The sequence below is a fragment of the Entelurus aequoreus genome, linkage group LG01, assembly GCF_033978785.1.
Source record: "Entelurus aequoreus isolate RoL-2023_Sb linkage group LG01, RoL_Eaeq_v1.1, whole genome shotgun sequence".
NCBI classification, from domain to species: domain Eukaryota; kingdom Metazoa; phylum Chordata; class Actinopteri; order Syngnathiformes; family Syngnathidae; genus Entelurus; species Entelurus aequoreus.
In genome coordinates, this window is record NC_084731.1 from 37,319,170 (window position 1) to 37,343,274 (window position 24,105).

General features: G+C 43.4%; 3 protein-coding genes across 7 annotated transcripts in view; 2 read left to right on the forward strand and 1 right to left on the reverse strand.

The window, feature by feature from the left end:
* The window catches only part of ddi2 (DNA-damage inducible protein 2), a 28,611-nt gene extending 25,840 nt beyond the window's left edge, over positions 1-2,771 (forward strand). For 2 of the 3 annotated variants that reach the window (XM_062049429.1, XM_062049420.1), the window contains 2 exons: positions 1,989-2,039; positions 2,663-2,771. In XM_062049429.1, the coding sequence (XP_061905413.1) occupies positions 1,989-2,002 (14 nt within the window). In that variant the 3' untranslated portion in view covers positions 2,003-2,039; positions 2,663-2,771. The remainder of the gene's footprint in view (positions 1-1,988; positions 2,040-2,662) is intronic. The other variant, XM_062049435.1, reaches the window with a different exon arrangement.
* Positions 2,772-4,527: 1,756 nt separating this feature from the next.
* Positions 4,528-12,445, forward strand: si:ch73-15b2.5 (rho guanine nucleotide exchange factor 19). 2 transcript variants are annotated; one of them, XM_062049407.1, is made up of 12 exons: positions 4,528-4,697; positions 4,754-4,897; positions 4,963-5,027; positions 9,691-9,965; positions 10,094-10,254; positions 10,313-10,465; positions 10,533-10,662; positions 11,534-11,608; positions 11,672-11,764; positions 11,832-11,980; positions 12,043-12,207; positions 12,277-12,445. In XM_062049407.1, the coding sequence occupies exons 1-12, from the start codon at positions 4,531-4,533 to the stop codon at positions 12,323-12,325; spliced, it is 1,626 nt and encodes a 541-aa protein (XP_061905391.1). In that variant the 5' UTR covers positions 4,528-4,530; the 3' UTR covers positions 12,326-12,445. The 2 variants fall into 2 exon arrangements, with proteins under 2 accessions (XP_061905391.1, XP_061905397.1); XM_062049413.1 differs by having other exon boundaries at positions 4,551-4,697; positions 4,738-4,897.
* cplane2 (ciliogenesis and planar polarity effector 2) lies at positions 11,063-24,105 on the reverse strand. Of its 2 annotated transcripts, none has more exons than XM_062049461.1 (5): positions 23,851-24,105; positions 15,888-16,040; positions 15,696-15,820; positions 15,499-15,638; positions 11,063-15,395 (listed from the first exon to the last, which is right to left on the reverse strand). In XM_062049461.1, exons 2-5 carry the CDS (start codon positions 16,018-16,020, stop codon positions 15,182-15,184), a joined length of 612 nt encoding a protein of 203 aa, XP_061905445.1. In that variant the 5' UTR covers positions 16,021-16,040; positions 23,851-24,105; the 3' UTR covers positions 11,063-15,181. The 2 variants fall into 2 exon arrangements, with proteins under 2 accessions (XP_061905445.1, XP_061905439.1); XM_062049455.1 differs by lacking the exon at positions 23,851-24,105 and adding an exon at positions 22,725-23,065 and having other exon boundaries at positions 11,066-15,395.

Sequence of the window (24,105 nt, forward strand, 5' to 3'; positions counted from 1 at the left end):
AACACGAACACTCGTAAACGTGTTAGCGTATTAGCTAATGCAAACGGCGCTAGCATTATTACATTACGATAACACGTACAAATATGCATGAAAACACTCCTACAAACACCACACACGGGACGGTTTTGTAAAAACAAACAATTTTATTTATACTGTAAAACTTACAAACGTTGCTTGGAGTGATGAATAAAGAATCCATACGAGTAGTGTATTCGGCCGTCAGCAAAGAAAAATCCATAAATTAGCCGCACCGTTTAATAAGGGTTCAATGTGTAGGAAAAAAGTAGCGGAATATAGTCTAGAATTTTCGGTATTCTTCTGTAGAATTTAACAAAATAAAACATGTGAAAATTACACAAGAATGTAACATTTAGTAATATTTTCAAAACGTTTAAGAATCTTTTATCATCTCCCTACAAAATATACTGGTGAAACTCAAAATATTAAGATGGTTTGTTTAGATTTACAAGGCGAAACTATCATACATAACATGCAACACATGATATTTTGAGTATTGTTTTGATATAATTTTGATGATTATGGCTTACAGTTTATGAAAAGCTCAGAAAATGTAGGGTCTTCCCAAAAGCCATGATCATCAAAATTATAATAAAGGCTTGACATATCCCACTTTGCATGTCATGAGTTAATATGACATATTAATTTCACATTTGAAGTTGAATTGCTGACATGAATTGACTTTTGCACGATATTCTATTTTTATGAGTTTCACCTGTATAATGGAAATGACTGAGTGAAAATGTGGTTAAAGGAAAACATGCAACATTTCTCTGACTATAATTGAACATTCAACTCTTGAAAATGAGGAGTACATTAGTTCAAGCTTTTGACCACAAACTTAAGTCACTGCTTGTCGGTCCTGCGTGTACTAGCTGTTCCCTGCTGCGGTGAAAGAAAACGCTGTAGAGCCAAGCAGCAGACATGAACTGGAGCTACTTACTGCTCGCCTCTGAGCCAGTCAGAATCTTTCTCTCGTTTTCCTCATCTAAATTATGTAAAGTATGTATATATAATACAAACATTGCAAATACCTGGGGAGCATTTATTCAGAAAAACATTTTGTCAGTCAAAATAATATTTAATGACATCAAGTTGTTAATAAATAAATAAATTATGAATGGGTTATACTTGTATAGCGCTTTTCTACCTTCAAGGTACTCAAAGCGCTTTGACAGTATTTCCACATTCACCCATTCACACACACATTCACACACTGATGGCGGGAGCTGCCATGCAAAGCGCTAACCAGCACCCATCAGGAGCAAGGGTGAAGTGTCTTGCCCAAGGACACAATGGACGTGACTAGGATGGTAGAAGGTGGGGATTGAACCCCAGTAACCAGCATCCCTCCGATTGCTGGCACGGCCACTGTACCAACTTCGCCAAGCCGTCCCCGTTAAATGTTGTTGTTAAAGATTTTTGGCATGTTGTTCACATGACATCATAATAAATGGTAATGTCATCATTTAATAGATCGTAGTGTAAAACATGTTTATTAAATGACAAAATACAATAATATTGGCTTTTTTCGTCTAAAGACTCTAATCTAAAAACACAACATGTCAACATTTAAAGTGACCAATCAAAAAGGAAGGGAATTGCTGTGCATTCAATGTCTGCTCCTAAGTGCCAAAAGGAGGAACGTGGCACATGTAGAGACACAAAGACCGCTCGAGCAGAAATGGAGTCCGTGTGTGCAGTGTTTTTATACATGTGGATTTTGATTCTGTTTGTACGGCATGGAATTCATTGTTCTTCTACGTGATGCATTATTAGACATGACTAAGTATATAATACAAGTTGTAGTTTAGTTCATGTGTATAGTCCTGTGGTACAGTAGATCAGGCTTACAAAATAAAAGTCCAAAGTGTGATTTATTTATTTATTTTTTGCTGCATGTTGTGTGTGCGTGACTGCTAACTCTCTCCGTCCTTCTGCATGACGTGTGCTGTGTGTTAACCTCAAAGCAGAGCAGCACTGATGCAAATGGAGACAGCTGGAGAGGTCCAAACAATCAGGTACTTCAAGTCAGCCATTGTCCGTGCTAAATCCATTGCTTTTCTTAGTTATTATCATTTAATCTAAGTTGCAAGATATGTTAATTGATTTGTTTTTTTCTATGCATCTTATGCTTATTGTTGTGGGAAAAAGACAAGTTCAAGCAAGTAACTTCAGTCAATGTGTGAGCATTTACAATCTACAGTGGAATCTCTGAGTCTGGACGTTTGTTCTTAGAAAATCCATTGTCACCATCTGTAAACCTTTAATTACCGCACAGGCAATTCAAACTTTTTTTTAACCGTTTAACTTTTTTTATCAATCTTATTCGCCACACAAGTGTAAAAAGAAGTTAACAACTGCTGACGTAAATGCTATGTTTTATGAATGTGCACTTCATCTAAGATGGCGGTTTGCCTTTTGAAATAAGTGTTGCCAAACAGCCAAAGAAAAGGTAAATTATTCTTTGGTTGTTGGCGAACTGAAGCCTTGTCATATTTATTGACATCTCTTATTCAATTTGATGCAAGACGGCAGTTTTGAACGTAGAAGATGACGTGTTCCACTGTATTGATACATTAAGGTTGTCCTAAGCAACGCTCCCAACTAAGTATTTATGACAAATGTATTCTCTTCCAAAAAGACACTGCAGATGGACAGACTACCTCACCACAGCCGCAGTCATCGTCACTTCCCACAATCTCAGACCAAATGTCCTCATCAACCACTCATCCCTCCATCAGACCTGCCCCGGGCCAGCAGAACCAAACCTTGGATTTGTCACAGTCTGCCATGGTTCCTCTTGATAAGACCTTAGAGCCAGGACAGTGCCAGGACCAAGACGGCCGCCAGGAGGGTGATAGTTCTACGCCACAGCAGGTCCCCAGTAACAGCGTCACAGTTGGACCCAGTCAATCAGCAGAAGCTCTTCAGTGTCCAGATGGTGGTGCTGTCCCTGGAGAATCTACCAAGGTAGAGGACAACTCCCTCCATGCAGAGCAGGTGCCCATGGAGCAGGAGGTGACTGGGCCCAGCCCTTCTAAAGCGCCAGAAACATGTCCAACTGATCCCAACCAATCTGTAGAAATGGAACCCCCCCACAGTGTGAGTAGCTCTTGTAGGGACCAGACTGAGGGCGAGCGCTGCTCCAGCGCTGACAGCATCCCCTCCCTGGCCGCCGCCCTCATGGAGCTCCACGAACTGCTGCTCTCCAACACCACCTCCCAGCTACCGCCACATCTGGAGGACCTGCAGAAAGGGACGCCTGAAGCAGAAGCAAGCGATGCTAAAGCCAAACCCGCTACTGCTGCATGTGAAGGACCTTCAGGGTGTCTTGTGTGGGATGGAGAAGGAGCAGACTCTGTTGAGGGACCCCTGGAGCCTCCAGAAGGCTGCGCAGGCCAAGATGAAACCAGTGATCTCAGCATTTATCATCCTGAGTCGATGAGTCCTCCCGATTCTGTTGGGGACTTCAGAAAACCCCCTGAGGGGCAGCAGGGGAGCGAGGCTGCAGAAGGAGGAGCCTCTGACTCCCATCTCGGCCCTCAGGTCTCCAGCACCTCCTCCTGCTCCTCCGCCGCTGCAACCCCTCTCGCTCAGCCCGCACCTTCAGCTCCCTTTAGAGAACAATTTCCAATGGAACACATCCAGAGAATCCAGGCTGCAGGGTTTTCTGCCCACGATGCTGCAGAGGCTCTGGAGCGGGCACACGGGATCGTGGAGCTGGCACTGCTGGCGCTCCTGGCCCGCAGCATCACCGTGCCCACCTAGACTCAGAGCCGCTAACGTCTGTCTCATTTGAACTTTGGTTCTAATCCAGATGTCTCGTCCCTCCAAATCCAGATGTCTCGTCCCTCCACAACAGGAAGATGCTGTCTCAAGTACTGATGCTACTTTACTTGACTATTGCATGTTGATGAGCACCCAACTCAGTGGTTTGAAGGTCTTTTCTACCATAGATCGCATTGTTTTTTTCTACATTGTTCAATGCTGAACATGTCAGTTATTGTTCAAGCATTAAATATATAATACCCTTTCCTTAAATATGTAGTGTCTGTATCAATAAATTCTCTTGATAAAACAGAAAATTTTACTTTCTGCTCTCCTCAATAATCAAAGCAATCATTACATGGTCATCTATACATTAAAAATATAAGCAAATTTACAATTTCATTTTTGAAGGTTATACATTGGACGTGTACGTCCAATCTTCACGACTGGGTGCTCATTTCGTTTTCATTTAGTCGGTGAGAATATGACATCACTTTATTTGATTTGTCTTGCAATATACTTTTAATCTTGTATCAGATTTGAAAGAGCAAATAAAGCTGAATTAGTATTTGTATATTCTGTACTGTGTGTGGAATTACAGTTTTATTGTGTTTCTTTCCAGTTGGGTAAATGCATTGTGGTGTTTTTTGTAGCTTGTGGGTTTTTTCTCCTTTTCTTAGTAGCCAAGCGACCTCAGCAGCTGTCGTGCGTTGTGTGATTGCCTCCTGGCAGCAGCTTTTAATGAGGGCCAAGATGAAGCTTCTGAAGATGAAGACCATGGCTCAGTTTGACAGCACGCATGAAGGCTGCAGCGCAGACACGATCACTGAGCTCATTGCCTACTTTGAAGACCCTCTTCTAGGAGATAAACCAGGACGTGACCCTGCTGACCGCAGCAAGGATGACAGGTGAGAAAACTACATTGCAATTTTCCATGTTTTACTTCAGACGTGTTCTCCTGTAGTCCTGTAGATATTTCATCAGCCATCAGATCGGTGGCTGAAATGAAGTTATGGAGTTTTGGGAAAATGTGTAGGGTGCCGAAGTTCTCAGTTCCGGGACATGAGCGCCTCTCATCTCTGCTGACGGATCAGGAAACCAGAGAAGAGTAAGACGTCACGAAAGGTGTGATCTCTGCCTTCAGTAAACAACCTTCTTTGTGATGGCGTGCAGGCCTCAAGATCCAGAAGAGGAGGAAGTGGCGGTTGTGTCCTTCAAGTCAAAGTACATTCACATCTGTAAGTTCACTTGAGTGACCACATAGTCCGACTACTTTTGTCACTACACAAGCCCCCTCCTTTGGTACCATTGGAAGAGGTGGGCCGGTGCACGGCATGATGCCATGGACACACAATGTAGGCGTTTCATCGCTCCATGCAAGTTCTAAAAGATAACCAACACATTTCATAATACCGTCAAAATCATAAATATACTCTTACTAGATCCATTGGCGGAACTAATCAGAGTCAGGGCGGGCCTTTTAAATTCTGTGCCATCATGTGAAATACACGTGCGTTTAGCTTGGTAGTCAGCACCCTCACCTTTCATGCTGACGACCAGGGTTCACGCCCCACTCGGAGCAGCAGCAAAAACTCAACACCGCTTATGAAAGTACACCACCGCTACATTTGTTCTTGTTTCTGTTTTTTTGTGCGTTGCTGCTACATTTTCATGTTTATATAAACTGCCACTCATGTTAACTTTATAGTAAAAGGCTCACGTAGCTTGACAAGTGACTGATGACTGGATTTTACCCAGAATACACTTGGAGACAAAATCATTGATCCACTTTTGTGAGTTTGGTCCTCACAAAGTGAATTGTGAGTGGCAATATAAACTAAAGTCAGTCTTGTAAAGTTTTTTTTGTACAATGACTTGTCCTGACTGGGGCTATCTACAAGTCCATGTACGTCCAGCATTTGTGATTATCATCATAACCGTATATGATCTGAGCTTCTCCAGGCAGTAGTAGGATGCTTGTCCTCCCCAAGTCAAAGCTGGGTGAGGATCCTGACTCCCCTAAGTCTGCGCTCTGACCTCTGGGGGTCCCCCCTTAGTGCCGCCCCTGACTAGATCCCATTTGATCTGCGTGCTTATGGTGACCTTAAACTAGTAGGTGCAAAGTGCCAGGTTATTACATTTTTGCGGACTGCATGGGTTCAAGAATATCGACACATTATGCCGCATTTTGTTGCAAAGTATGTGTTACTCTTTATTGTGCTCAACTTGAACTTTATTGAAGCCCGGCACACAGATACATTATGCACAGCTGTTAGCTCTACTGCTCTTAACAATGCACTGGCCCAGTTGCCGAGGACCCCGCCTGTTACCCTAGCGGTGGTCACCGTGCTGCCTGATCAAAAATGGCACATCAACATTACAACAGTATGCCATACGGTTAAAACAAGGAGACTGGGAATCTCTTTTAGGTAAGCGTTTATTTTACAACTTTGCTTAGCAACTACCTACTTAAAACACAGACCCACAGCATGCTAACTCTCCCGCGACTACATTTATGAGGCGTCCACTAGTCAATGGACGCGCCACCTTTGGCAATACAATACTGTGGCACCTCGCTATAAGAGTACACAATAAAACAAGACATGTTTTATTGTGTTGATTGTTTTGGTCATTTAATTTTATTGTCATGCAGGAAGATTGAAAATCAAAACCTTGGAGTACAAAAAGTAACAAGTTGAAGAACAAAATTATTTCCCAGTGTCAAAACGCAGTAACTAGGTCTGAAAACCGGTTGGATATTCCAGTTAGATTTCATATAACAAAAAAGAAAACCACCAGTCAGCAGAAACGTAAAAAAACCCAGACCAAAAGCAGGTGTTTTCATATGCTGGAACCGGAAGTTGCTATTTGACAAGACTTTGGTCTATGTATCTTTCGTTCATTCTATTTCAAATTCTTAAGTGCAAATTTTAAATAAATTCCGGACCATTTTTTTCTATTTTCATTTCTGAAACAAAATGTATTTAATCACAATTATTTTTTAAACAAAAGCTAAAATACTGCTTCCGGTTCAATTTGTCATCACATAGATCAGTGTTTTTCAACCACTGTGCCGTGAGATACAGTCTGGTGTGCCGTGGAAGATTATCTAATTTCACCTATTTGGGGTAAAAAATATTTTTTGCAAACCAGTAATTTATAGTCTGCAAATGATGTGTTGTCTAACGAGGGCTGTGGCTGCTCAAGTAGAAATGGGGGCATGCTATCCAATGCCTCCTTGACGGCGTCCTTGCAGTAAATGGCCTTTTCCTTAAAGTCAGTAATGACAAGGCCGGATATACAGTGTCGGTGCTGTCTTGAGCTCGGCAGAGTAACCATGTAATACTCTTCCATATCAGTAGGTGGCAGCAGGTAACTAATTGCTTTGTCGTGATCACAATATGCAGATGACAGCGGGAGGCAGCGTGCAGGTAAAAAGGTATCTAATGCTTAAACTTAAAAATAAACAAAAGGTGAGTGCCCCTGGGGGAAAAAAGGCATTGAAGCTTAGGGAAGGCTATGCAGAACGAAACTTCAACTGAACTGGCGACAAAGTGAAGAAAAACACAATGCTGGACGACAGCAAAGACTTGCAGCGTGTGGAGCAGAGAAGGCGTCCACAAAGTACATCCGTACATGACATGACGATCAACAATGTTCCCACAAAGAAGGATAAAAACAACTGAAATACCGGTAGTCTTGTTTGCTAAAACAAAGCAGGTGCGGGGAATAGCGCTCAAAGACACGAAACTGCTACAGGAAAATACCGACAAAACAGGAAAAGCCACCAAAATAGGAGCGCAAGACAAGAAGTAAAACACGACACACAGGAAAACAGCAAAAAAGTCCAAATAAGTCAGGGTGTGATGTGACAGTACACCTACTTTGAGACAAGAGCTATAGTGTTGCATGCTTAGTTATGCTTTAAAGTCATATCTGACGACATTTTATTGCCATATCGAGTTTCATATTTTAATGATTTCTGCTGGTGGTGTGCCTTTGGATTTTTTCAATGAAAAAAATGTGCCTCGGCTCAAAAAAGGTTGAAAAACACTGACATAGATAACAACGCATTTTTGCATTTAGGATAAACATTTTTTTCGATTTTTGTTGTTTTTTATCTGGAAAAATGTAAAACCATTAAAGGAAAACAGCACAAAATCAAATTTTATGGCAACATTTTAATGAAAATCAAACCCTTTTAGTTTTAAAATTGCCATAAGGAAAAAAATCGAAAAACTGACCTAATTTTATTTTTTGATTTGCGTTTCAGAATTGGAAACCGAATGAACGGAAGGTACACGGACCGACCTTGTAGGGACAAAGTAGTGTTAAAACTTTTAGTCAAAGATTTTATTTTTGTTCTTTGACCCTGGAAAAAGAATGCTTTATTTTTCAATTAAATTTGTTACATTTGGAAATGAAATTCGAATAAACAATTCTGTTTTTCAAATTCCATTAATTAAACGAAAGTACCAATGATCAAACCATACTGACCAAGAATGAGTGCCAAAATGGCTTATTTGAAGTACTTTAGTACCACAGGATACAAGTGCCCCAGTTTTGTTTTTGCAAATTTTTTTACTTTCGGTCCCAAACAAATTCAGGTTATGGGCCTCCTCCCACTAGTTGGCGTAGAAAATGTCACAGTAAACCCCGTACGAGCAAATAAAACATCCTGTGGTTTTGCTCGCTAGCATTAGCTTATAGCCAGCGATGGCTATAACTGTTTTTCCAAGCATTGAAGAAAGTGTGTGAAGGACAGTGCTAAAAAGTGGATGCTATTCATTGAATTAAAGAAATAAATCATCAAAAACATGACCGTGTGTAGCTTGGTGAAGCAGTTGGAATGTACAGCACTGCTTGTTTGCAACCTACTGAAGCAGAATGCGTCTAATGCCAGCCAAACACGCTTACAATAATATATAAACATTTTATTCATGAAATATGGAGAAGCTGCTGATGGTGATTGAAAGATAAAAGTTGGTTATTTAGCAGTTAACAATGCTAGTTTGAATCTGCTACAATGAAGATATATTAAAACTGTCCATCCATCCATTTTCTACCGCTTGTCCCTTTCGGAGTTGCGGGGGTGCTGGAGCCTATCTCAGCTGCACATGGGCGGAAGGCGGTGTACACCCTGGACAAGTCGCCACCTCATCACAGGGCCAACACAGAGACAGACAACATTCATACACTAGGGCCAATTTAGTGTTGCCAATCAACCTATCCCCAGGTGCATGTTTTTGGAGGTGGGAGGAAGCCGGAGTACCCGGAGGGAACCCACGCAGTCACGGGGAGAACATGCAAACTCTACACAGAAAGATCCCAGGATTGAATTGAGGACTACTCAGGACCTTCGTATTGTGAGGCACATGCACTAACCCCTCTTCCACTGTGCCATTAGCCAAAAAAAAAAGTTTTATACGGTATTGCAATCGACCACTTTTTTCACCAATATTGAAAACCGTGTTTTAAAGTTTTGCTTTTTTAAATCAAAGAATGTACAGGTCTAGAGGGGGAAAAACTTCATATATTCAGGGTCGTATATTTTGTAAAGTTAAATGCAGAGACAAAATCTTTCTTTTTCGTAAAGCAGTACTGTAATTATGGGAAAAATGCACAAATTCGTTTTTTGTTTTCAAGTGTTAGTTTAAAGACTTTATGTATTTAAAAAAATGCCTACAAATACTTATGTAAAAACATAAATGTTTAGGTTTTTTTGTTGGCTAATTCTAAATGTATAAAAAAAAATACATGTACGAGTACTATAAAATAAACTACATATTGATTTATTTTTACATAAACCGCAGCCATGTAATTTTCCTGAGGGGTTAAAGGTGATTATTGTGGTACTTATTTGAGTTATGGCATCTAACGTAGAATTAATGTACTTTTTAGGTCCCCTCTATCAGGACTACTGTCTGCAGGATGTCAAAGAGGACCTCCAGAGACTAAACAACAAACGGTCACTGACTGAGCTGATCGCCCCTCAGTACCTGCAGGGTCTTCAGTCCCGTCTGAACCTTCAGCCGAGCTCACCTGAGCGGACTCCTCCGCCTCCCGATGGTCACGTGATCCGAGTGTCGGCATGCACGCTGTGGCGGGACTTGGAGGAAGTGAAGGCTGCGGGTCTGCTGGGCCTCCTGACTCCTGGACAGGTCCGGCTTCAAGAGGTGTGATGCTTTCATTGCCACCAGGGGGCGTAATTACATGCTAGTAATCTCCACCTCCGAGCAAAGAAATATTTTTTCTTTGTCTTAACATATTTAAAAAGTCTCTCTTAATGTATTTTTTGCTTTAGTGTATGTTTGAGTTGATTGGCTCTGAGGCGTCTTACCTGAGGAGTCTGGGCGTGGCCGTGGATCACTTCTGCGCGTCCAAGGCCCTCCAACACACCTTGTCCCGGCTGGAGCATCACACTTTGTTCTCCAACATTCGTCACGTGAAGGCGGCCAGTGAGAAGTAGGAGTGCCACACTGTTCCTGTGTACATTGTTACTTTATCGTCTTATGTCCTGCAGATTCCTCATGGACCTGGAGATCCGCCTGGGGGAAAGTGTCTTCATGTCCCAGCTAGGGGACATCGTGCTGGATCACAGCCCCTCCTTCCGTACTCGCTATGTGCCTTACGTGACCAACATGATGTACCAGGAAGCTCTGGTCAAGCATCTGCTGTGAGTCACCACGCTCGTCACCGCTGAAGCGGCGTCCATGTTTCTACTTCCTGCTCGTCCTCTCCAGGCTGCACAACCCGGACTTTGTGGCGTCGCTCAAGCAGCTGGAAGACGATCCGGTTTGCCAGAGACAAAATCTGAAGTCTTTCCTCGTCCTTCCTTTCCAAAGAATCACTCGCATAAAACTCATCCTGCAGGTAATTATGGAGTGAAGTTACTGGCAAAACTCTAAACACACAATGGTTTTACTCACGCCTAACGATTTGCAGGTTTAAAAAAAAATCTGCAATTGAACAGGTGGTGCTGCTGAGTCAATTTTAGGTTATTTGCGCATGGTGCTGTTCGCCAAAAATAAGAAGCAGGGCAAAAGAGGTGAAACAAGCTCCGAAATTAGAATAAATGAGTGTTTGTTTTATCTGTGACGCTGGCACCTGTCACTCTGTTGAATTGCAAAATAGCACACAATAAATTCTCTCTATGGATTAGGTTGGGTTTTATTTAATGCACTGCATATATCTTCCGTGACACTCAGACTTAGACAAACTTTATTGATCCACAAGGGAAATTGTTCCACACAGTAGCTCAGTTACAAAGGATGGAAAGGGTAATGCAGGTATAAAGTAGACTAAAAATGTACTGTAGTAGCAATATAACATATGTAATATTTATATATTGTATATACAGTATATTATATATACTGATATACATTCAAATATAATATAACAAATCACAATTACCAAGTACAATATTAAAGTATATGTAACAGCTGCAGCAAAAAAAGGGCAGCATAAAATAGAGTAGATCCAGCAAAAAATAGACATTATAAACAAAGAGAGGTAGCTAACATAGAAGGTGTCAGGTATTAGACAGATATCATCTATTGCTGTATGGCGAGTGATCATACAGCTGGATGGAGTGCAGAATGAAGGCGTTCTTGAATCGAACACTGTGGGAATGAAGCTGAAGGAGCCTGTTGGAGTATGAGCTCCGACATGTAAACAGCTTTTGAGGGAACACCATGTACGTTTTTTAATTTATTTATTTGATCTTTACATTGTTTCCCTTCAGAGTATTATTAAACTGACGGAAGAAAAGTCGGAGAGTTTGTTCTATCTTGAGAAAGCAAAGGAGGCCATACATGAGGTAATGTTTGAATATTCAATACAAATAAAACCAAGGTTGCATCATCATGGTTTGCTGTGACAGATAGTGAAAGAGTGTGATGAGGGCATCCAAAAAATGAAGTTCATCGAGCAGCTGCTCGCCTTGGAGATGCTGCTGGATTTTGGCCAACTGAAGGTGGCTCTTGTGGACTTTTAAATATTCTTATTTTGCTGGTTTGTCATCAACAGCTTCTTTCTTTCAGGCGGTTCCTCTGGTGGTAAGTGGCCGTTTTTTAGTGCACGAGGGTCCTCTGAACCAGCTGACCGTGGAGAGCAGCTGCCAGACGAGAACATCGCTCACCAACATCCACCTTCATCTCTTCAATGATCTTTTGATCATCTCCTCCAAAAGGTACCACATGATAATTCTGAGGAATAATAATGGACATTTTTAAATATTTTTTTTCTTGGCAGGGAGCAGCACTTCCTGGTGGAGGATCACGCAGAGTTCCCCTCACACGTGCACATGGTGCTGCTGAAGACAGAAGCTGTGGGTTTGCCACCAAACTCCTTCGTGCTGCGTCTTTCACGGGGACAAAGTGGACGTCCGACGGCCATGATACTGGTGGCCCACAGCAGGTATGATAACAATGGGGGGGTTGATTAACTGCCATTAGTGGTCCAAGCGGCGTCTGCTTTGGGTTATAGGTCAGACATGGAGCAGTGGATGAAGGTGCTGCTGCATTCGATGCAATGAACATTTAAAATATTGTAGATTATATTATCCCCTTTCACTCTGCACACCTTGTCACTGATTCTCACATGTTCAAGACACTTATCACATCTTTTTACCATTTTAATAAAGCACTTTAACGTTTGGCTTTTTTTTTTTTTCTTGTTTCCAAACTATTAAAAATTTACACCTCGGCCCAAGGCACGGTTAAAAATGCCTATTTACTATTGTGGATTATGTTTATAAAGGACTTTACATAGTTTAAACCCATTATCTACACTTTTTTTAAGCAACATTTAAACCAGTGTGGGTGGCACTGGAAGCAGGTGGGTGTAGTAGGGCGGTAAAGCTTTGTTGGTAGAGTGGCTGTGCCAGCAACTTGAGGGTTCTAGTTTTGATTTCCGCTTCCACCATCCTAGTCACTGCCGTTGTCCTTGGGCAAGACACTTTACCCACTTGCTCCGAGTGTCACCCACACTGGTTTAAATGTAGCTTAGATATTGGGTTTCACTATGTAAAGCACTTTGAGTCACTACAGAAGCGCTATATAATTAAAAAAAAATAGTGTCTTGATGGCAGAAGTGGGATTTGAACCTGGAATGCTCAAGTTGCTGGCCATGCCAATGATAACCAAAGCGCTTTACATTATAGATTACATTCACACACTGATGGCAGAAGCTGTCATGGAAGGCAAGGCGCTAACCACAACCCATCAGTAGCAAAAGTGAAGTGTCTTGCCCAAGGACCCAACAGCTGTGACTAAGATGGTGGAAGCTGGAATTGAACTTTGAACCTTCAAGTTGCTGGCATTGCTGCTTTACCATCTGCGCCACAGCACCTCGTGACATAGGGTTATTGTAGGGATATAAATGTTTACATATTTCATAAAGATAACATTTATTTCATGTAAGTCGTACAGTTATAAAAAAGGTGTCCTAAAAGTTAAGAAAATCAATTTGTTATGGTTCAAAAGGTTTGTTTGAATCAAATTATTATTGTGTAAAATATACCTAAGATACAAAATAATTCCACCTAGTAGCAGCAAACCCAGCATGAACACTTTACTGTTCACTCAACACAGATGTCATAAGGACATCAAAGCTCACTTTTTTCAGTTTATCCGGAAAGTATTCAGTGTTTCACTTTTCCCACGTTTTATGTTACAACCTTAATCCAAAATGGAATAAATTAGTGTCCCTAAAATTCTACACACAATATCCCATAATTAAAAAAAACAAAAAACAACCTGCACTAGTATTCAGTCTTTGCACAATACTTTGTTGATGCACCTTTTGGCACTTGCAGTCTCAAGTATTTTTGAATACGATTATACAAGATTTGCACACCTATCTTTTATACAGTTTTGCCAATTCCGCTTTGCAGCACCTCAGGTTGGATTAGAGGTATTGGTTTTCATCAGGGATGTCTCCTTACATTTCTGGATTCATCTTTCCCTCCATCCTGACGAGTCTCCCAGTTCCTGCCACTGATAAACATCCCCACAGCATGATGCTGCCACCACCATGCTTCACTGTATGAATGGTATTGGCCTGGTGATGAGCGGTGCCTGGTTTCCTCCAAACATGACGCCTGGCATTAACGCCAAAGAGTTCAATCTTTGTCTCATCAGACCAGAGAATGTTGTTTCTCATGATCTGAGAGTCTTTCAGGTGCATGTTGGCAAACGTTTACTAAGAACTGCCTTCCATCTGGCCACTCTACCATACAGGCCTGCAGAGATGGTTGTCCTTCTGGAAGGTTCTTCTATTTCCACAGAAGAATGCTGTAGCTGGCAGATTGACCATGAGGTTATTGGTCACCTCCCTGACTAGACTAAGATAAATGCAGCAATGTACGGAGACATCCTGGATGAAAACCAACACTTCTTATCCAATCTGAGGGAGCTTGAGAGGAGCTGCAAAACTGCCCAAAGATAGGTGTGCTAAGCTTGTGGCATCGTATGCAAAAGGAAATGAGGTTGTAATTGCTGCCAAAGGTGCATCAACAAAGTATTGAGGAAAGGCTAAATATATATGTACATGTGATTTATTTTTTTCCAGTTTTTTTAGCTTTAGTAAATTTGAAAAAAAAAAGTTTTTAAAAACTTCTCATATTGTTGTCATGGGGTAATGTGTGTAGAATTTTGACGACATAAATGTATTCCATTTAAGAATAAGGCTAACAAAACAAAGTGGAAAAAGTGAAGCGCTGAGAATACTTTCCGGATGCACTGTATGCATTAATCAGACATCATAAAGCTGTTAAAGTTCACTTTCATGCATTCAACACAAGCACCAACATTTGGGAACCAGGATGAGGTGATAAAAGGTACAAATATATTTGTAGCATCATCGGAAAAAGTTTTAAGGTTCACGTTTGCTTCTCATAGCACATAACCGTGGTGTGCTCTAGGACCCTTGATCAAAGTTTGAAACCGTTGCATAACTACTTTTTAAAGACGGGGGTTACATGAAATAATAAACATGATTTTTTATATACTGATAATTTTCCATCAGATAATCTCTACCTTACACCTGGAAGTAAAGAAAAACTAACAGATGTGTAGTCATATTTAAATGAATGTATGACATACAAAAATTCCCTTTTTTTTTATATATGAACTTTGTTGGCACTATTTTGGGGGAAAAAATAAAATACAACCTTTGACCCTGGGGATGTATCATCAGATGGCAACAAACTTGTACACATTGTGTACAAATATGACAGATTAAATCTGGATTAATACTTCCTAGTGACTCAGAAATATGCCCCCTTGTGGTTGTGGGCGGTGATGTTTGTTATCCATAATCCTGTCATCTTGTGGGAAAAGTCCAATAATTGTGAAACTGAAAGGAGCTGCAGGACTGAAGTCTTCACATCTTAAGTGGGATTTAGTAGTCCCCCAGCTGTAGCAGGTGCAGGCATGACACAATCCTGACGCCACAAATTCTCTGCCAGACAGTCCAAGATGGGCGCTACGTCGTCCAACCCGTCTTTGGCCTCACCGCCTGTACGTAGCAGCGGTAACTTCCACGTGTCCTGAAAGTCCCTCACGTCTTTCTCTGTGACGTCGCAGTGCATAAAAAGATCAAACCTAAGAAGCATCCCAGTGAAGGAAATAAATGTATCTTTAGATTGATGGGGGATTCGCCTGTTCCAGGGTCAAACTTGCGTAACTACATCGTATAAAAGGATACTTGGTTCCAACCACCAAAGTCACCACGCGGCCTTCAGGTGTTTGAGCCCACTTGGGGATTTGAGAGGCCAGCTGGTCAAAGGACATCCTGTCTGTGAAGGAGAACAGGAGGAGGACTGCGTCTAACTGCTCCTTACAGGACTGGGAGGACAAAAGATGTTTTGAAAATATATTTTTGGGCATTTCGGCGCTTCTTACCGGGAGCAGATGATCGAATCGGCGCAAGGCGTTCTCTCCACAGTCCCACAGCTGGAAGCGAAAGAAAAGAACCCGGCTGCTTTCTCTCAGCTTCACTGGCCAATAAACCTGCGTCGTTTCCACACCTTTGGAACAACAAAACCTCAAATTTTGATCACAGCACGAAGGGCCTTGAAGTGTGCAGGATCCTACCTGTGGTCTCGTAATGCATGCTGGGTATTTTCACACCAGCTAGGCGGGCTGCAAGAGCACTTTTACCAACACCACTCTTGCCCGACAGGAAGATCTTGTAGTGCACCGTGTCCACAAACCCATGTGGAGGCATCAGAGGAGACTCCAGAAGACCTGCAACACATTTATCGCTACTACCTTTTTATCTAATCAAATATTCTTTTATTTTTTTTCATCTGACATCCCTAACCTCCAAGACCAGGAGTCCAAAGTTCAACCTGATTGACATTTTTGGTTTGTAGCTCATTTTCTATTGGTCATTTAGCCTTTTTAACAAAATACATTTGTTACCGTGACCCGAGAGGGACAAGCGGTAGAAAATGGATGGATGGCTGGAAGTATTATACTAACTTGCTTTGTCAGCCAAAAAAACCAAAACTGTTTTAAAGATACTTTAGAACAGGGGTCTCCAAACTTTTTTGACTTGGGGGCCGCATTGGATTAAAACAATTTGGCCAGGGGCTGGGCTCTGTGTGTGTGTGTGTGTGTGTGTGTGTGTGTGTGTGTGTGTGTGTGTGTGTGTGTGTGTGTGTGTGTGTGTGTGTGTGTGTGTGTGTGTGTGTGTGTGTGTGTGTGTGTGTATATATATAATTTCATTCCTCACACTCTAATTGACTGGAAGAGTGCGCACTTGCCGCTGATTATGTCACGTTATCGATGGGAAAATGCATTTTTAGACAATATGATTTGCCTGAGCTGCTAGGAGACACTGAGTAACAAGCGGTAGAAAATGGATTAGGAAGAGCAGATTTTTAAAAAATAATCTAAATTGGCTCTAGTGTGTGAGTGTGAATGCTGTGTCGATCTGTGTTGGCCCTGCGATGAGGTGGCGACTTGTCCAGGGTGTACCCCGCCTTCCGGCCGAATGCAGCTGAGATAGGCTCCAGCACCCCCGCGACCCCGAACGGGACAAGCGGTAGAAAATGGATGGATGGATGGAATTTTTAAAAAAAAGTTTTTTAGTTTGTTTTTTTTTAAACCTGGGACTTCCCGCGGGCCGTAGTTTGGGGACCCCTGCTTTAGAATTTAAGTCTTCAATATTTCCCAATCCAAGGTTCCTCAAACTGATGTTAAGATGGAGCAGGGACCTCCTACTCATATCTATTTATTTAAATTGTTTTAAATTAAACTGGTGGTACATTATTACTGTACAATATGGAGATATTCATACAATACAGTACAGCGGCGCTAATTGCCAGCTGGCAGTTGGAACACTGGCCAGCTACCTAGGACTATTTTCATAGTTGAAACTAGGGCTGAAACAACTAATCGATTAAATCGATTATAAAAATAGTTGGCGATTAATTTAGTCATCGATTCGTTGGATCTACGCTAAGCGCATGCGCGGAGGCAATTTTTTATTTTTTATGAACCATTTATAAACTGCAACATGTACAAACAGCTGAGAAACAATAATCAAAATAAGTATGGTGCCAGTATGCTGGTTTTTTTCAATAAAATACTGGAAAGGATAGAAATGTAGTTTGTCTCTTTTATCCGATTATTAATCGATTAATCGAAGTAATAATCGACAGATTAATCGATTATCAAATTAATCGTTAGTTGCAGCCCTAGTTGGAACATAATAAAACCTGTTTTATAACCTTTCTAAATACGTTGTTACCATTATGAGAGCCATTTAGACATGAAGTAACACCATTTGGTCACATTTGCGCTCTAATACTCCAAAACAGTGCTGAACTCTGTAGAACTTGCACCTGACTCGCTGACAACAAGCTATCCATACACTTGGGTAAAACGGAATCCATCCTATTTGGGTCCCACATCAACCTTGAGAGAGTCAATGACTTCACTATAAAAGTGGGTGACATTGTTATCACCAGGAAAGATGAGGTCACCTACCTAGGTTCCATTCTAGAGGCTAATCTTTCCTGTGATAAAATGGCAACCAAGGTAATCAAAAAGGTCAACCAACGAACGAGATTTCTCTACAGAATCTCCTCTCTGGTCAACAAAAGCACCATGAAGATTCTAGCGGGAACTCTCGTTCAACCCTTTTTCGATTACGCATGCACCTCCTGGTACCCTAGCACCTCCAAAACCCTCAAATCTAGACTCCAAACATCCCAGAACAAGCTAGTCAGATTACTTCTAGACCTCCACCCCAGATCACACCTCACTCCTACCCACTTCTCCAAAGTGGGCTGGCTCAGGGTGGAAGACAGAGTAAAACAACTTGCACTGAGTCTAGTCTATAAAATCCGGTACACCTCCCTGATACCAAAGTACACGTCAAACTACTTCCTTAACGTAAATGACCGCCATAACCACAACACCAGAGGGAGCTCCACTAACCACGTTAAACCCAGATTCCGAACTAACAAAGGTCTTAACTAATTTTCTTTCTATGCCACATCAATGCGGAATGCGCTCCCAACAGGTGTAAAAGAAAGGGCATCTCTATCCTCCTTCAAAACCGCAATAAAAGAACACCTCCAGGCAACTTCAACCCTAAACTAACACCCTCCCCTCCCTTCCACATAATACCTCTTCGGATTGTAAATAATCAAATGTAGACACTCTTTCTTGTACTTTCTGATCTCTCTCTCTATGTCCACTACTTGCTGTGCATATCCTACCAAGTCAGTCCTACACTGTTTCAATGTCCATTTCTCTGATGATGCAATTGTTGATGACTGCATACCAACCAAACCTAACCAACCCCCGCCCCCATATCCCACACCCCGGATTGTAAATAATGTAAATAATTCAATGTATATACTCTGATGATTATCTTGTGTGATGACTGTATTATGAAAATAGTATATATCTGCAGGGGCGCCGCTAGGGATTTTGGGCCCCATGAAAAGAATCTTTACTGGGCCCCCTGTATTATAATTTCATCATCATTAGGGGCCTCTCTGGGCCCCCCTCCATCATGGGCCCCTAGAATCCGTCTCCTTTACCCCCCCTTTCCGGCGCCCCTGTATATCTGTACCATGAATCAATTTAAGTGGACCCTGTTATGTTCAAATAACAGACACGACAGCCTCGCTCAACTTCACAACAGCACTCTCCTTTATTTCAGTAACTTCCTCAAAAGGCCCAGCCCAACTACGGTGGCTTCAAGGTATCAAAAAGCACAACGTAAATAGCCTGAGTAAGACAGTAGAACACATTACCAATAGGCATTCAAGTATAAGGACAGTATTTAAGATTAACTTGAATGAACACAACATTTCCCCTCCTCTCTTAAAACTTCAAGTATGGAAGGTGGCCACAAAGTCCTGAAAACGCTCAGGGCGTGCACGGGCCCTAACAGGCCGAGGCTCAGGAGCAAGGGGGACCGGCAGTGGGGCCGGTGCTGGAGCAGGGCACTGCGCGACCGGCACAGCCTGGGCGAGGGGTGCTGCCACTGGATCGGGCACCGGAGGGCGTGGCCCCAATGCGGGAATGTTCGGTGCCACCCCTGTGACATGAGGCTGGTGAGGAGGGGCAGGTACCTTGCGCAGGCAGCTAGCGTGCCAACGGGATCCATCGGTTAACTGAAATGAAGCTGGGCCCAGCTGGCGGCTGACCTGGTATGGAGCAGACCAGAATGTTGACAGTTTGTTGGCGCGGTGGGGCCGGCGCGCTCTGACCCAGTCCGACACTCTGACAGCTGGCCATTTAGCCCTGTGCTTCTGATCGAACCTTTGCTTCATGGAAGTTTGTTGTCCCTTGACGCGAGACTTGACTGCTGCTGAGCATGGTCGCGGGCTCGCGGCCATCGGTGGGCGGAGTCTCGACAGGGGAAGCACAAACTCTCGACCCACCATGAGGCTGGCAGGAGAGACCCCTGTTGTAGAGTGGACAGTCGCCCTGTAGTGGAGGAGGGTCTGATTCAGTGCAGCCTCCAGCGAGTATCCCTCGGACATGTGAGCACGCAGTCCATTCTTCAGTGATTGGTTGTACCTTTCCACCCCCCCGTTTGCCTGGGGGTGGTAGACGGAGGTTCTGATGTGAGTAACACCCTTGCTGGCAAGGTAGGCGGTGAACTCCGAGGACAGGAACTGAGGACCGTTGTCCGTGGTGATGGCTCGGGGTAAACCCCAACGGGAAAACAGGCGGTCCAGGAAGGCGACGACGGCAGCAGAGGTGACCGTTCCCATGGGAGCCACCTCAGGCCACTTGGAATGCAGGTCGTAGACCACCACAAGAAACCTCTGGTGGTGTGGCACATTATGCAGCTCACCACAGATATCAAGCTGGAGATGGTCCCACGGTTTAGTTGGCCAGTCCAGGGGCTGGAGTGGAGGCGAAGCGGGTGGCCCAGTCTTCCCACTGGTGAGGCACGCTGCACAGGAGCGGATGAGTCCCTCCAGGTCTCGATCGATGGCGGGCCACCACACTGTGTCACGGCACCTTTGCTTGGCTTTGACTATGCCAAGGTGACCCTGGTGTGCCATCTGTAAGACACACCCTCTGAGGGCTACTGGGATAACAGCGCAGTGTCCCCGGGCGATGCAGGCCTCACCCCAGCATGACAGTTCGTTCTTCACACGGGAATACGGCTCTAGCTCAGGTGGGACACGGGAAGGCCAACCGTGTCTGATGTAGTCACGCAGCATGGTGAAGACAGGCTCGGCTGCTGAGGCCGTCTCCAAATCACGAAGGGAGACAGTGTCCTTCAATGGTGAGTGGACCAGGTGGACCACGTCTTCTTCGTCCTCCGGGGAGACAGCGGGGCCCTGGGTGGTGGCAGGACGGGACAGGTAGTCTGCCACCACGTTATTCCTGCCAGGGGTGAATTGTAGCTGAAAGTCATACTGCTGCAGACGGTCTGACCATCTGTGAAGACGGAGGGGCCTGTGCCCCACACCAGAGGTAGACATCAGGGTCGTCAGGGCCTGGTGGTCCGTCCGTAAAGTAAAGGACCTTCCGTATAAGTAGAGATGCCAACGCTCACATGCCCATATACAGGCGAGTGCCTCCCGTTCGCCCACTGAATATTTCTGCTCAGTGGGGCTGAGCGCCCGAGAGGCAAACGCTACCGGTCTCTCTACGCCATCATGGATCTGTGACAGAACGGCACCTAGAGCCACTGCGGAAGCATCACAGGTCACGAATGTGGGGCTGTCCAGTTGGAAGTGCGCCAGGATCGGAGACGTGGTGAGGAGCCGCTTCAACTCGTCGAAACCAACCTGGCACTTGGGAGTCCAAGACCATGGTGTCTCCTGCCTGAGCAGCATCCTGAGCGGGGCCGTAATGGAGGAGTACTGAGGCAGGAACCGCATGTAGTAGGCTGTCTGTTCGGGAAGAGCAGGTTGCAGGTGTCGACATTCAGTAGTGACACTTTGGCCCCAGTGTCGAGGAGGAGAGGGACACAGCAGTCATCCAGGTAAACAGGGCACCTCGAGAAAGTCGCTGAGTGGGGGCCTACAGTGCGCACAGGCACCGCCGGGTCATGTGACTGTGCATCAGGGTAATCGGCCGGAGCGGACCGGCACCACCTGGCAAAGTGGTTAGGCTTCTGACAACGGCGACAAGTTTGGCCCCTAGCAGGGCAGTCCTGGGCCCTTGTTGCATGGCGGTTGGAGCCACAATTCCCACACCGTCTCTGTTGACGTGTTGGCTGGGGACGCGCTACCTGTATAGCAGCATCAGGGTCTGAGGTTGATAGCTGTTGCACTGACTGTTCAATAACAGGGGTAGGCCTATGAGGCTTATTTTCCGCAATTTTGGCCGCACATTCAGTAGCCGATTCCACTTGTATTGCGATTATTAGTGCGTCATCAAGTGTCAAAGTTGCATCCTTGAGTAACAACTCCTCCTGCACTCTGGGATTAGACGTTTTCTCAATGAGCTGGTCTCGAATGAGTTCATCAGTGAGGTTGCCGAAATTACAGTTCTGTGATAGGGCTCTTAAATCTGCTACATACTGCCTGGCAGACTCACCCGGGCGCTGACATCTTCGTCTGAACTCCAACCGGCGGAGTAGGATATTCTGTGATTTTACAAAATGTCCGCTCAAAGCTGTTATGACTGCATCATAAGTGTCCAGCGTACCGCTGAGAGAATTGAAAATTCTGTTCCCCTCCGCTCCAAGCAGGTGTAGGAGAATGGCGCGCTTCCTCGCGCTAGTGGCATTGTCCAAACCTGTGGCCAAAAGATACGTCTCAAAAGACGATTTCCACTGATTCCAGGGAATGACAGGATCGCCCGGGAGGGGTAGAAACGGGTCCGGAGGTGGCAGGGAGAATATAGGTGTGTCAGCCATCCTCGTTCGCCAAATGTTATGTTCAAATAACAGACACGACAGCCTCGCTCAACTTCACAACAGCACTCTCCTTTATTTCAGTAACTTCCTCAAAAGGCCCAGCCCAACTACGGTGGCTTCAAGGTATCAAAAAGCACAACGTAAATAGCCTGAGTAAGACAGTAGAACACATTACCAATAGGCATTCAAGTATAAGGACAGTATTTAAGATTAACTTGAATGAACACAACAGACCCCGACTTAAACAAGTTGAAAAACGTATTCGGGTGTTACCATTTAGTGGTCAATTGTACGGAATATACACTTCACTGTGCAATCTACTAATAAACAGTTTCAATCAATCAATCAATCAATAGTAATGCTGCCGCAGGCTGAGCCAATCAGGGGCCACGATACTGGTTGGTCTGGTCACACTAAACTGCCGTGCTAATTGTTAACTATTTTAAATGCTAACATGAAATGCAAATAAAATAATTAGAAATGTACTATTGTGTTATTTTTTTCTGTAATTCACGAAGCACACGCTAAACAAATGACTCTTAATGATCCCACGGGTGTGTGTGTTTTTATCTACCTACCAAAAATCTTTCGTTTCTTCTTTTGTAATATTGTGCTGAAATATTCTTTGCTGTCTTTGCGTCGCTGCCAGTCACTGACCAGAAGACATCCACTTTGGCGGACTTCTGTCATCGTGTAGTTGAAAGTAGCATCACACGCTCGCTCACGTTTCCGTAGAAAAGAAAGTTTGCCTCTAAAACCGCCGAGTTAACTATCCATATTACATTTAAAGCAGTAAAAATTCCCCTCGGGCAATACGGTGACATACAAGCAGCCCTCTACGTGCCACTAGACAACCGCTAAACTTTGGTATCCCATGACAACTAGTCGCTTCTTCGACATACTTCCGGTCTTCTTCTTCTCCTCTTCAAATGACGATTGGCAAGCAACCTGGTGGTGTGTATTACCGCCACCTACTGATATGGAGTGTGAATCAAGCTGGAACCCTACTCTAAATTATTGTATTTAACACTGTCTTTCTTAAAAATGTATTCTTTTATACCCTACACGCAGGCCCGGCCCTAGCCAATCTGGCGCCCTAGGCAAGATTTTAGGTGGCGCCCCCCCACATCGGCAGTGAACTCACAAGAAACCGAATAGCTTTGTCTTTGACCTTTTTTTTACTTAAAGAAAGCAAATTAACAATCAGAATAGTTAACAAGATAAAAAAAAATATGGATAAATAAATGAATACAAAAAATAAAAAATGAATATATGAAATACAATATTTTTTACATACATAAACACAAAATAAAACGTGTCAACTAGTTGCATAAAATAATTAAAAATACAATATAAATAAGGCACTGCACAAAACAAGATATCAAACCAGTATGACTTTAACAACTATATTACAAAAAAAGGGGATCCTACAGAGTTCTCTATTTGTGCTTTTTAATATTGCATTAACTAGAATGACTTACAAATTACTGTACACCAGGGAGTACTGTAATTACCTAACGTTACATTATTATTTTCCATAACAATTTAGCCCCCTCCACAATATTAACCCGACGTTAAAACAGAACTAGCTATTTATTGATTAGCAATTGCCGAATCATGTAACATTAGCTTAATGCTAAAAAGCCAGGTTACTATCACATTCTGTAACAGACAAATAATTTCATGTAGGCTAACGTTACCTACCTGCTACCTCTGTCTTTTTCTCATTTCTCCTCCTCTTCTTTTCTCTTTTTTCTTCCCTGGGCACCTGACAGTTTTGGCCGTTTTGACATCTTGTGTTGATTTTTTTATGTGGTGACGTCCAAAAAGAGTCATGATACGGGAAGGGAGGGGGCGCACCGTGCCGGGGGAGGGGGGGCGTAATGTTGTAACAAATAATATTTCTATTAAATAGGCTTTACTTTGCATTTTAATTAACGTGGGATTATTTTATGTATT

What these genes read in the sequence shown, in the direction of transcription:
- si:ch73-15b2.5 (XM_062049407.1), top strand. Translation starts at nt 4,531, where the DNA reads ATGAGGGCCAAGATGAAGCTTCTGAAGATGAAGACCATGGCTCAGTTT. An exon ending in GACAGGTCCGGCTTCAAGAG is followed by an intron (nt 9,966 to 10,093) that starts GTGTGATGCTTT and finishes TTTTTGCTTTAG; the next exon opens with TGTATGTTTGAGTTGATTGG. An exon ending in CAAAGGAGGCCATACATGAG is followed by an intron (nt 11,609 to 11,671) that starts GTAATGTTTGAA and finishes TTGCTGTGACAG; the next exon opens with ATAGTGAAAGAGTGTGATGA.
- cplane2 (XM_062049455.1), bottom strand. Translation starts at nt 22,836, where the DNA reads ATGACAGAAGTCCGCCAAAGTGGATGTCTTCTGGTCAGTGACTGGCAG. An exon ending in CATGCATTACGAGACCACAG is followed by an intron (nt 15,821 to 15,887) that starts GTAGGATCCTGC and finishes GTTGTTCCAAAG; the next exon opens with GTGTGGAAACGACGCAGGTT. An exon ending in GATTCGATCATCTGCTCCCG is followed by an intron (nt 15,639 to 15,695) that starts GTAAGAAGCGCC and finishes TTGTCCTCCCAG; the next exon opens with TCCTGTAAGGAGCAGTTAGA.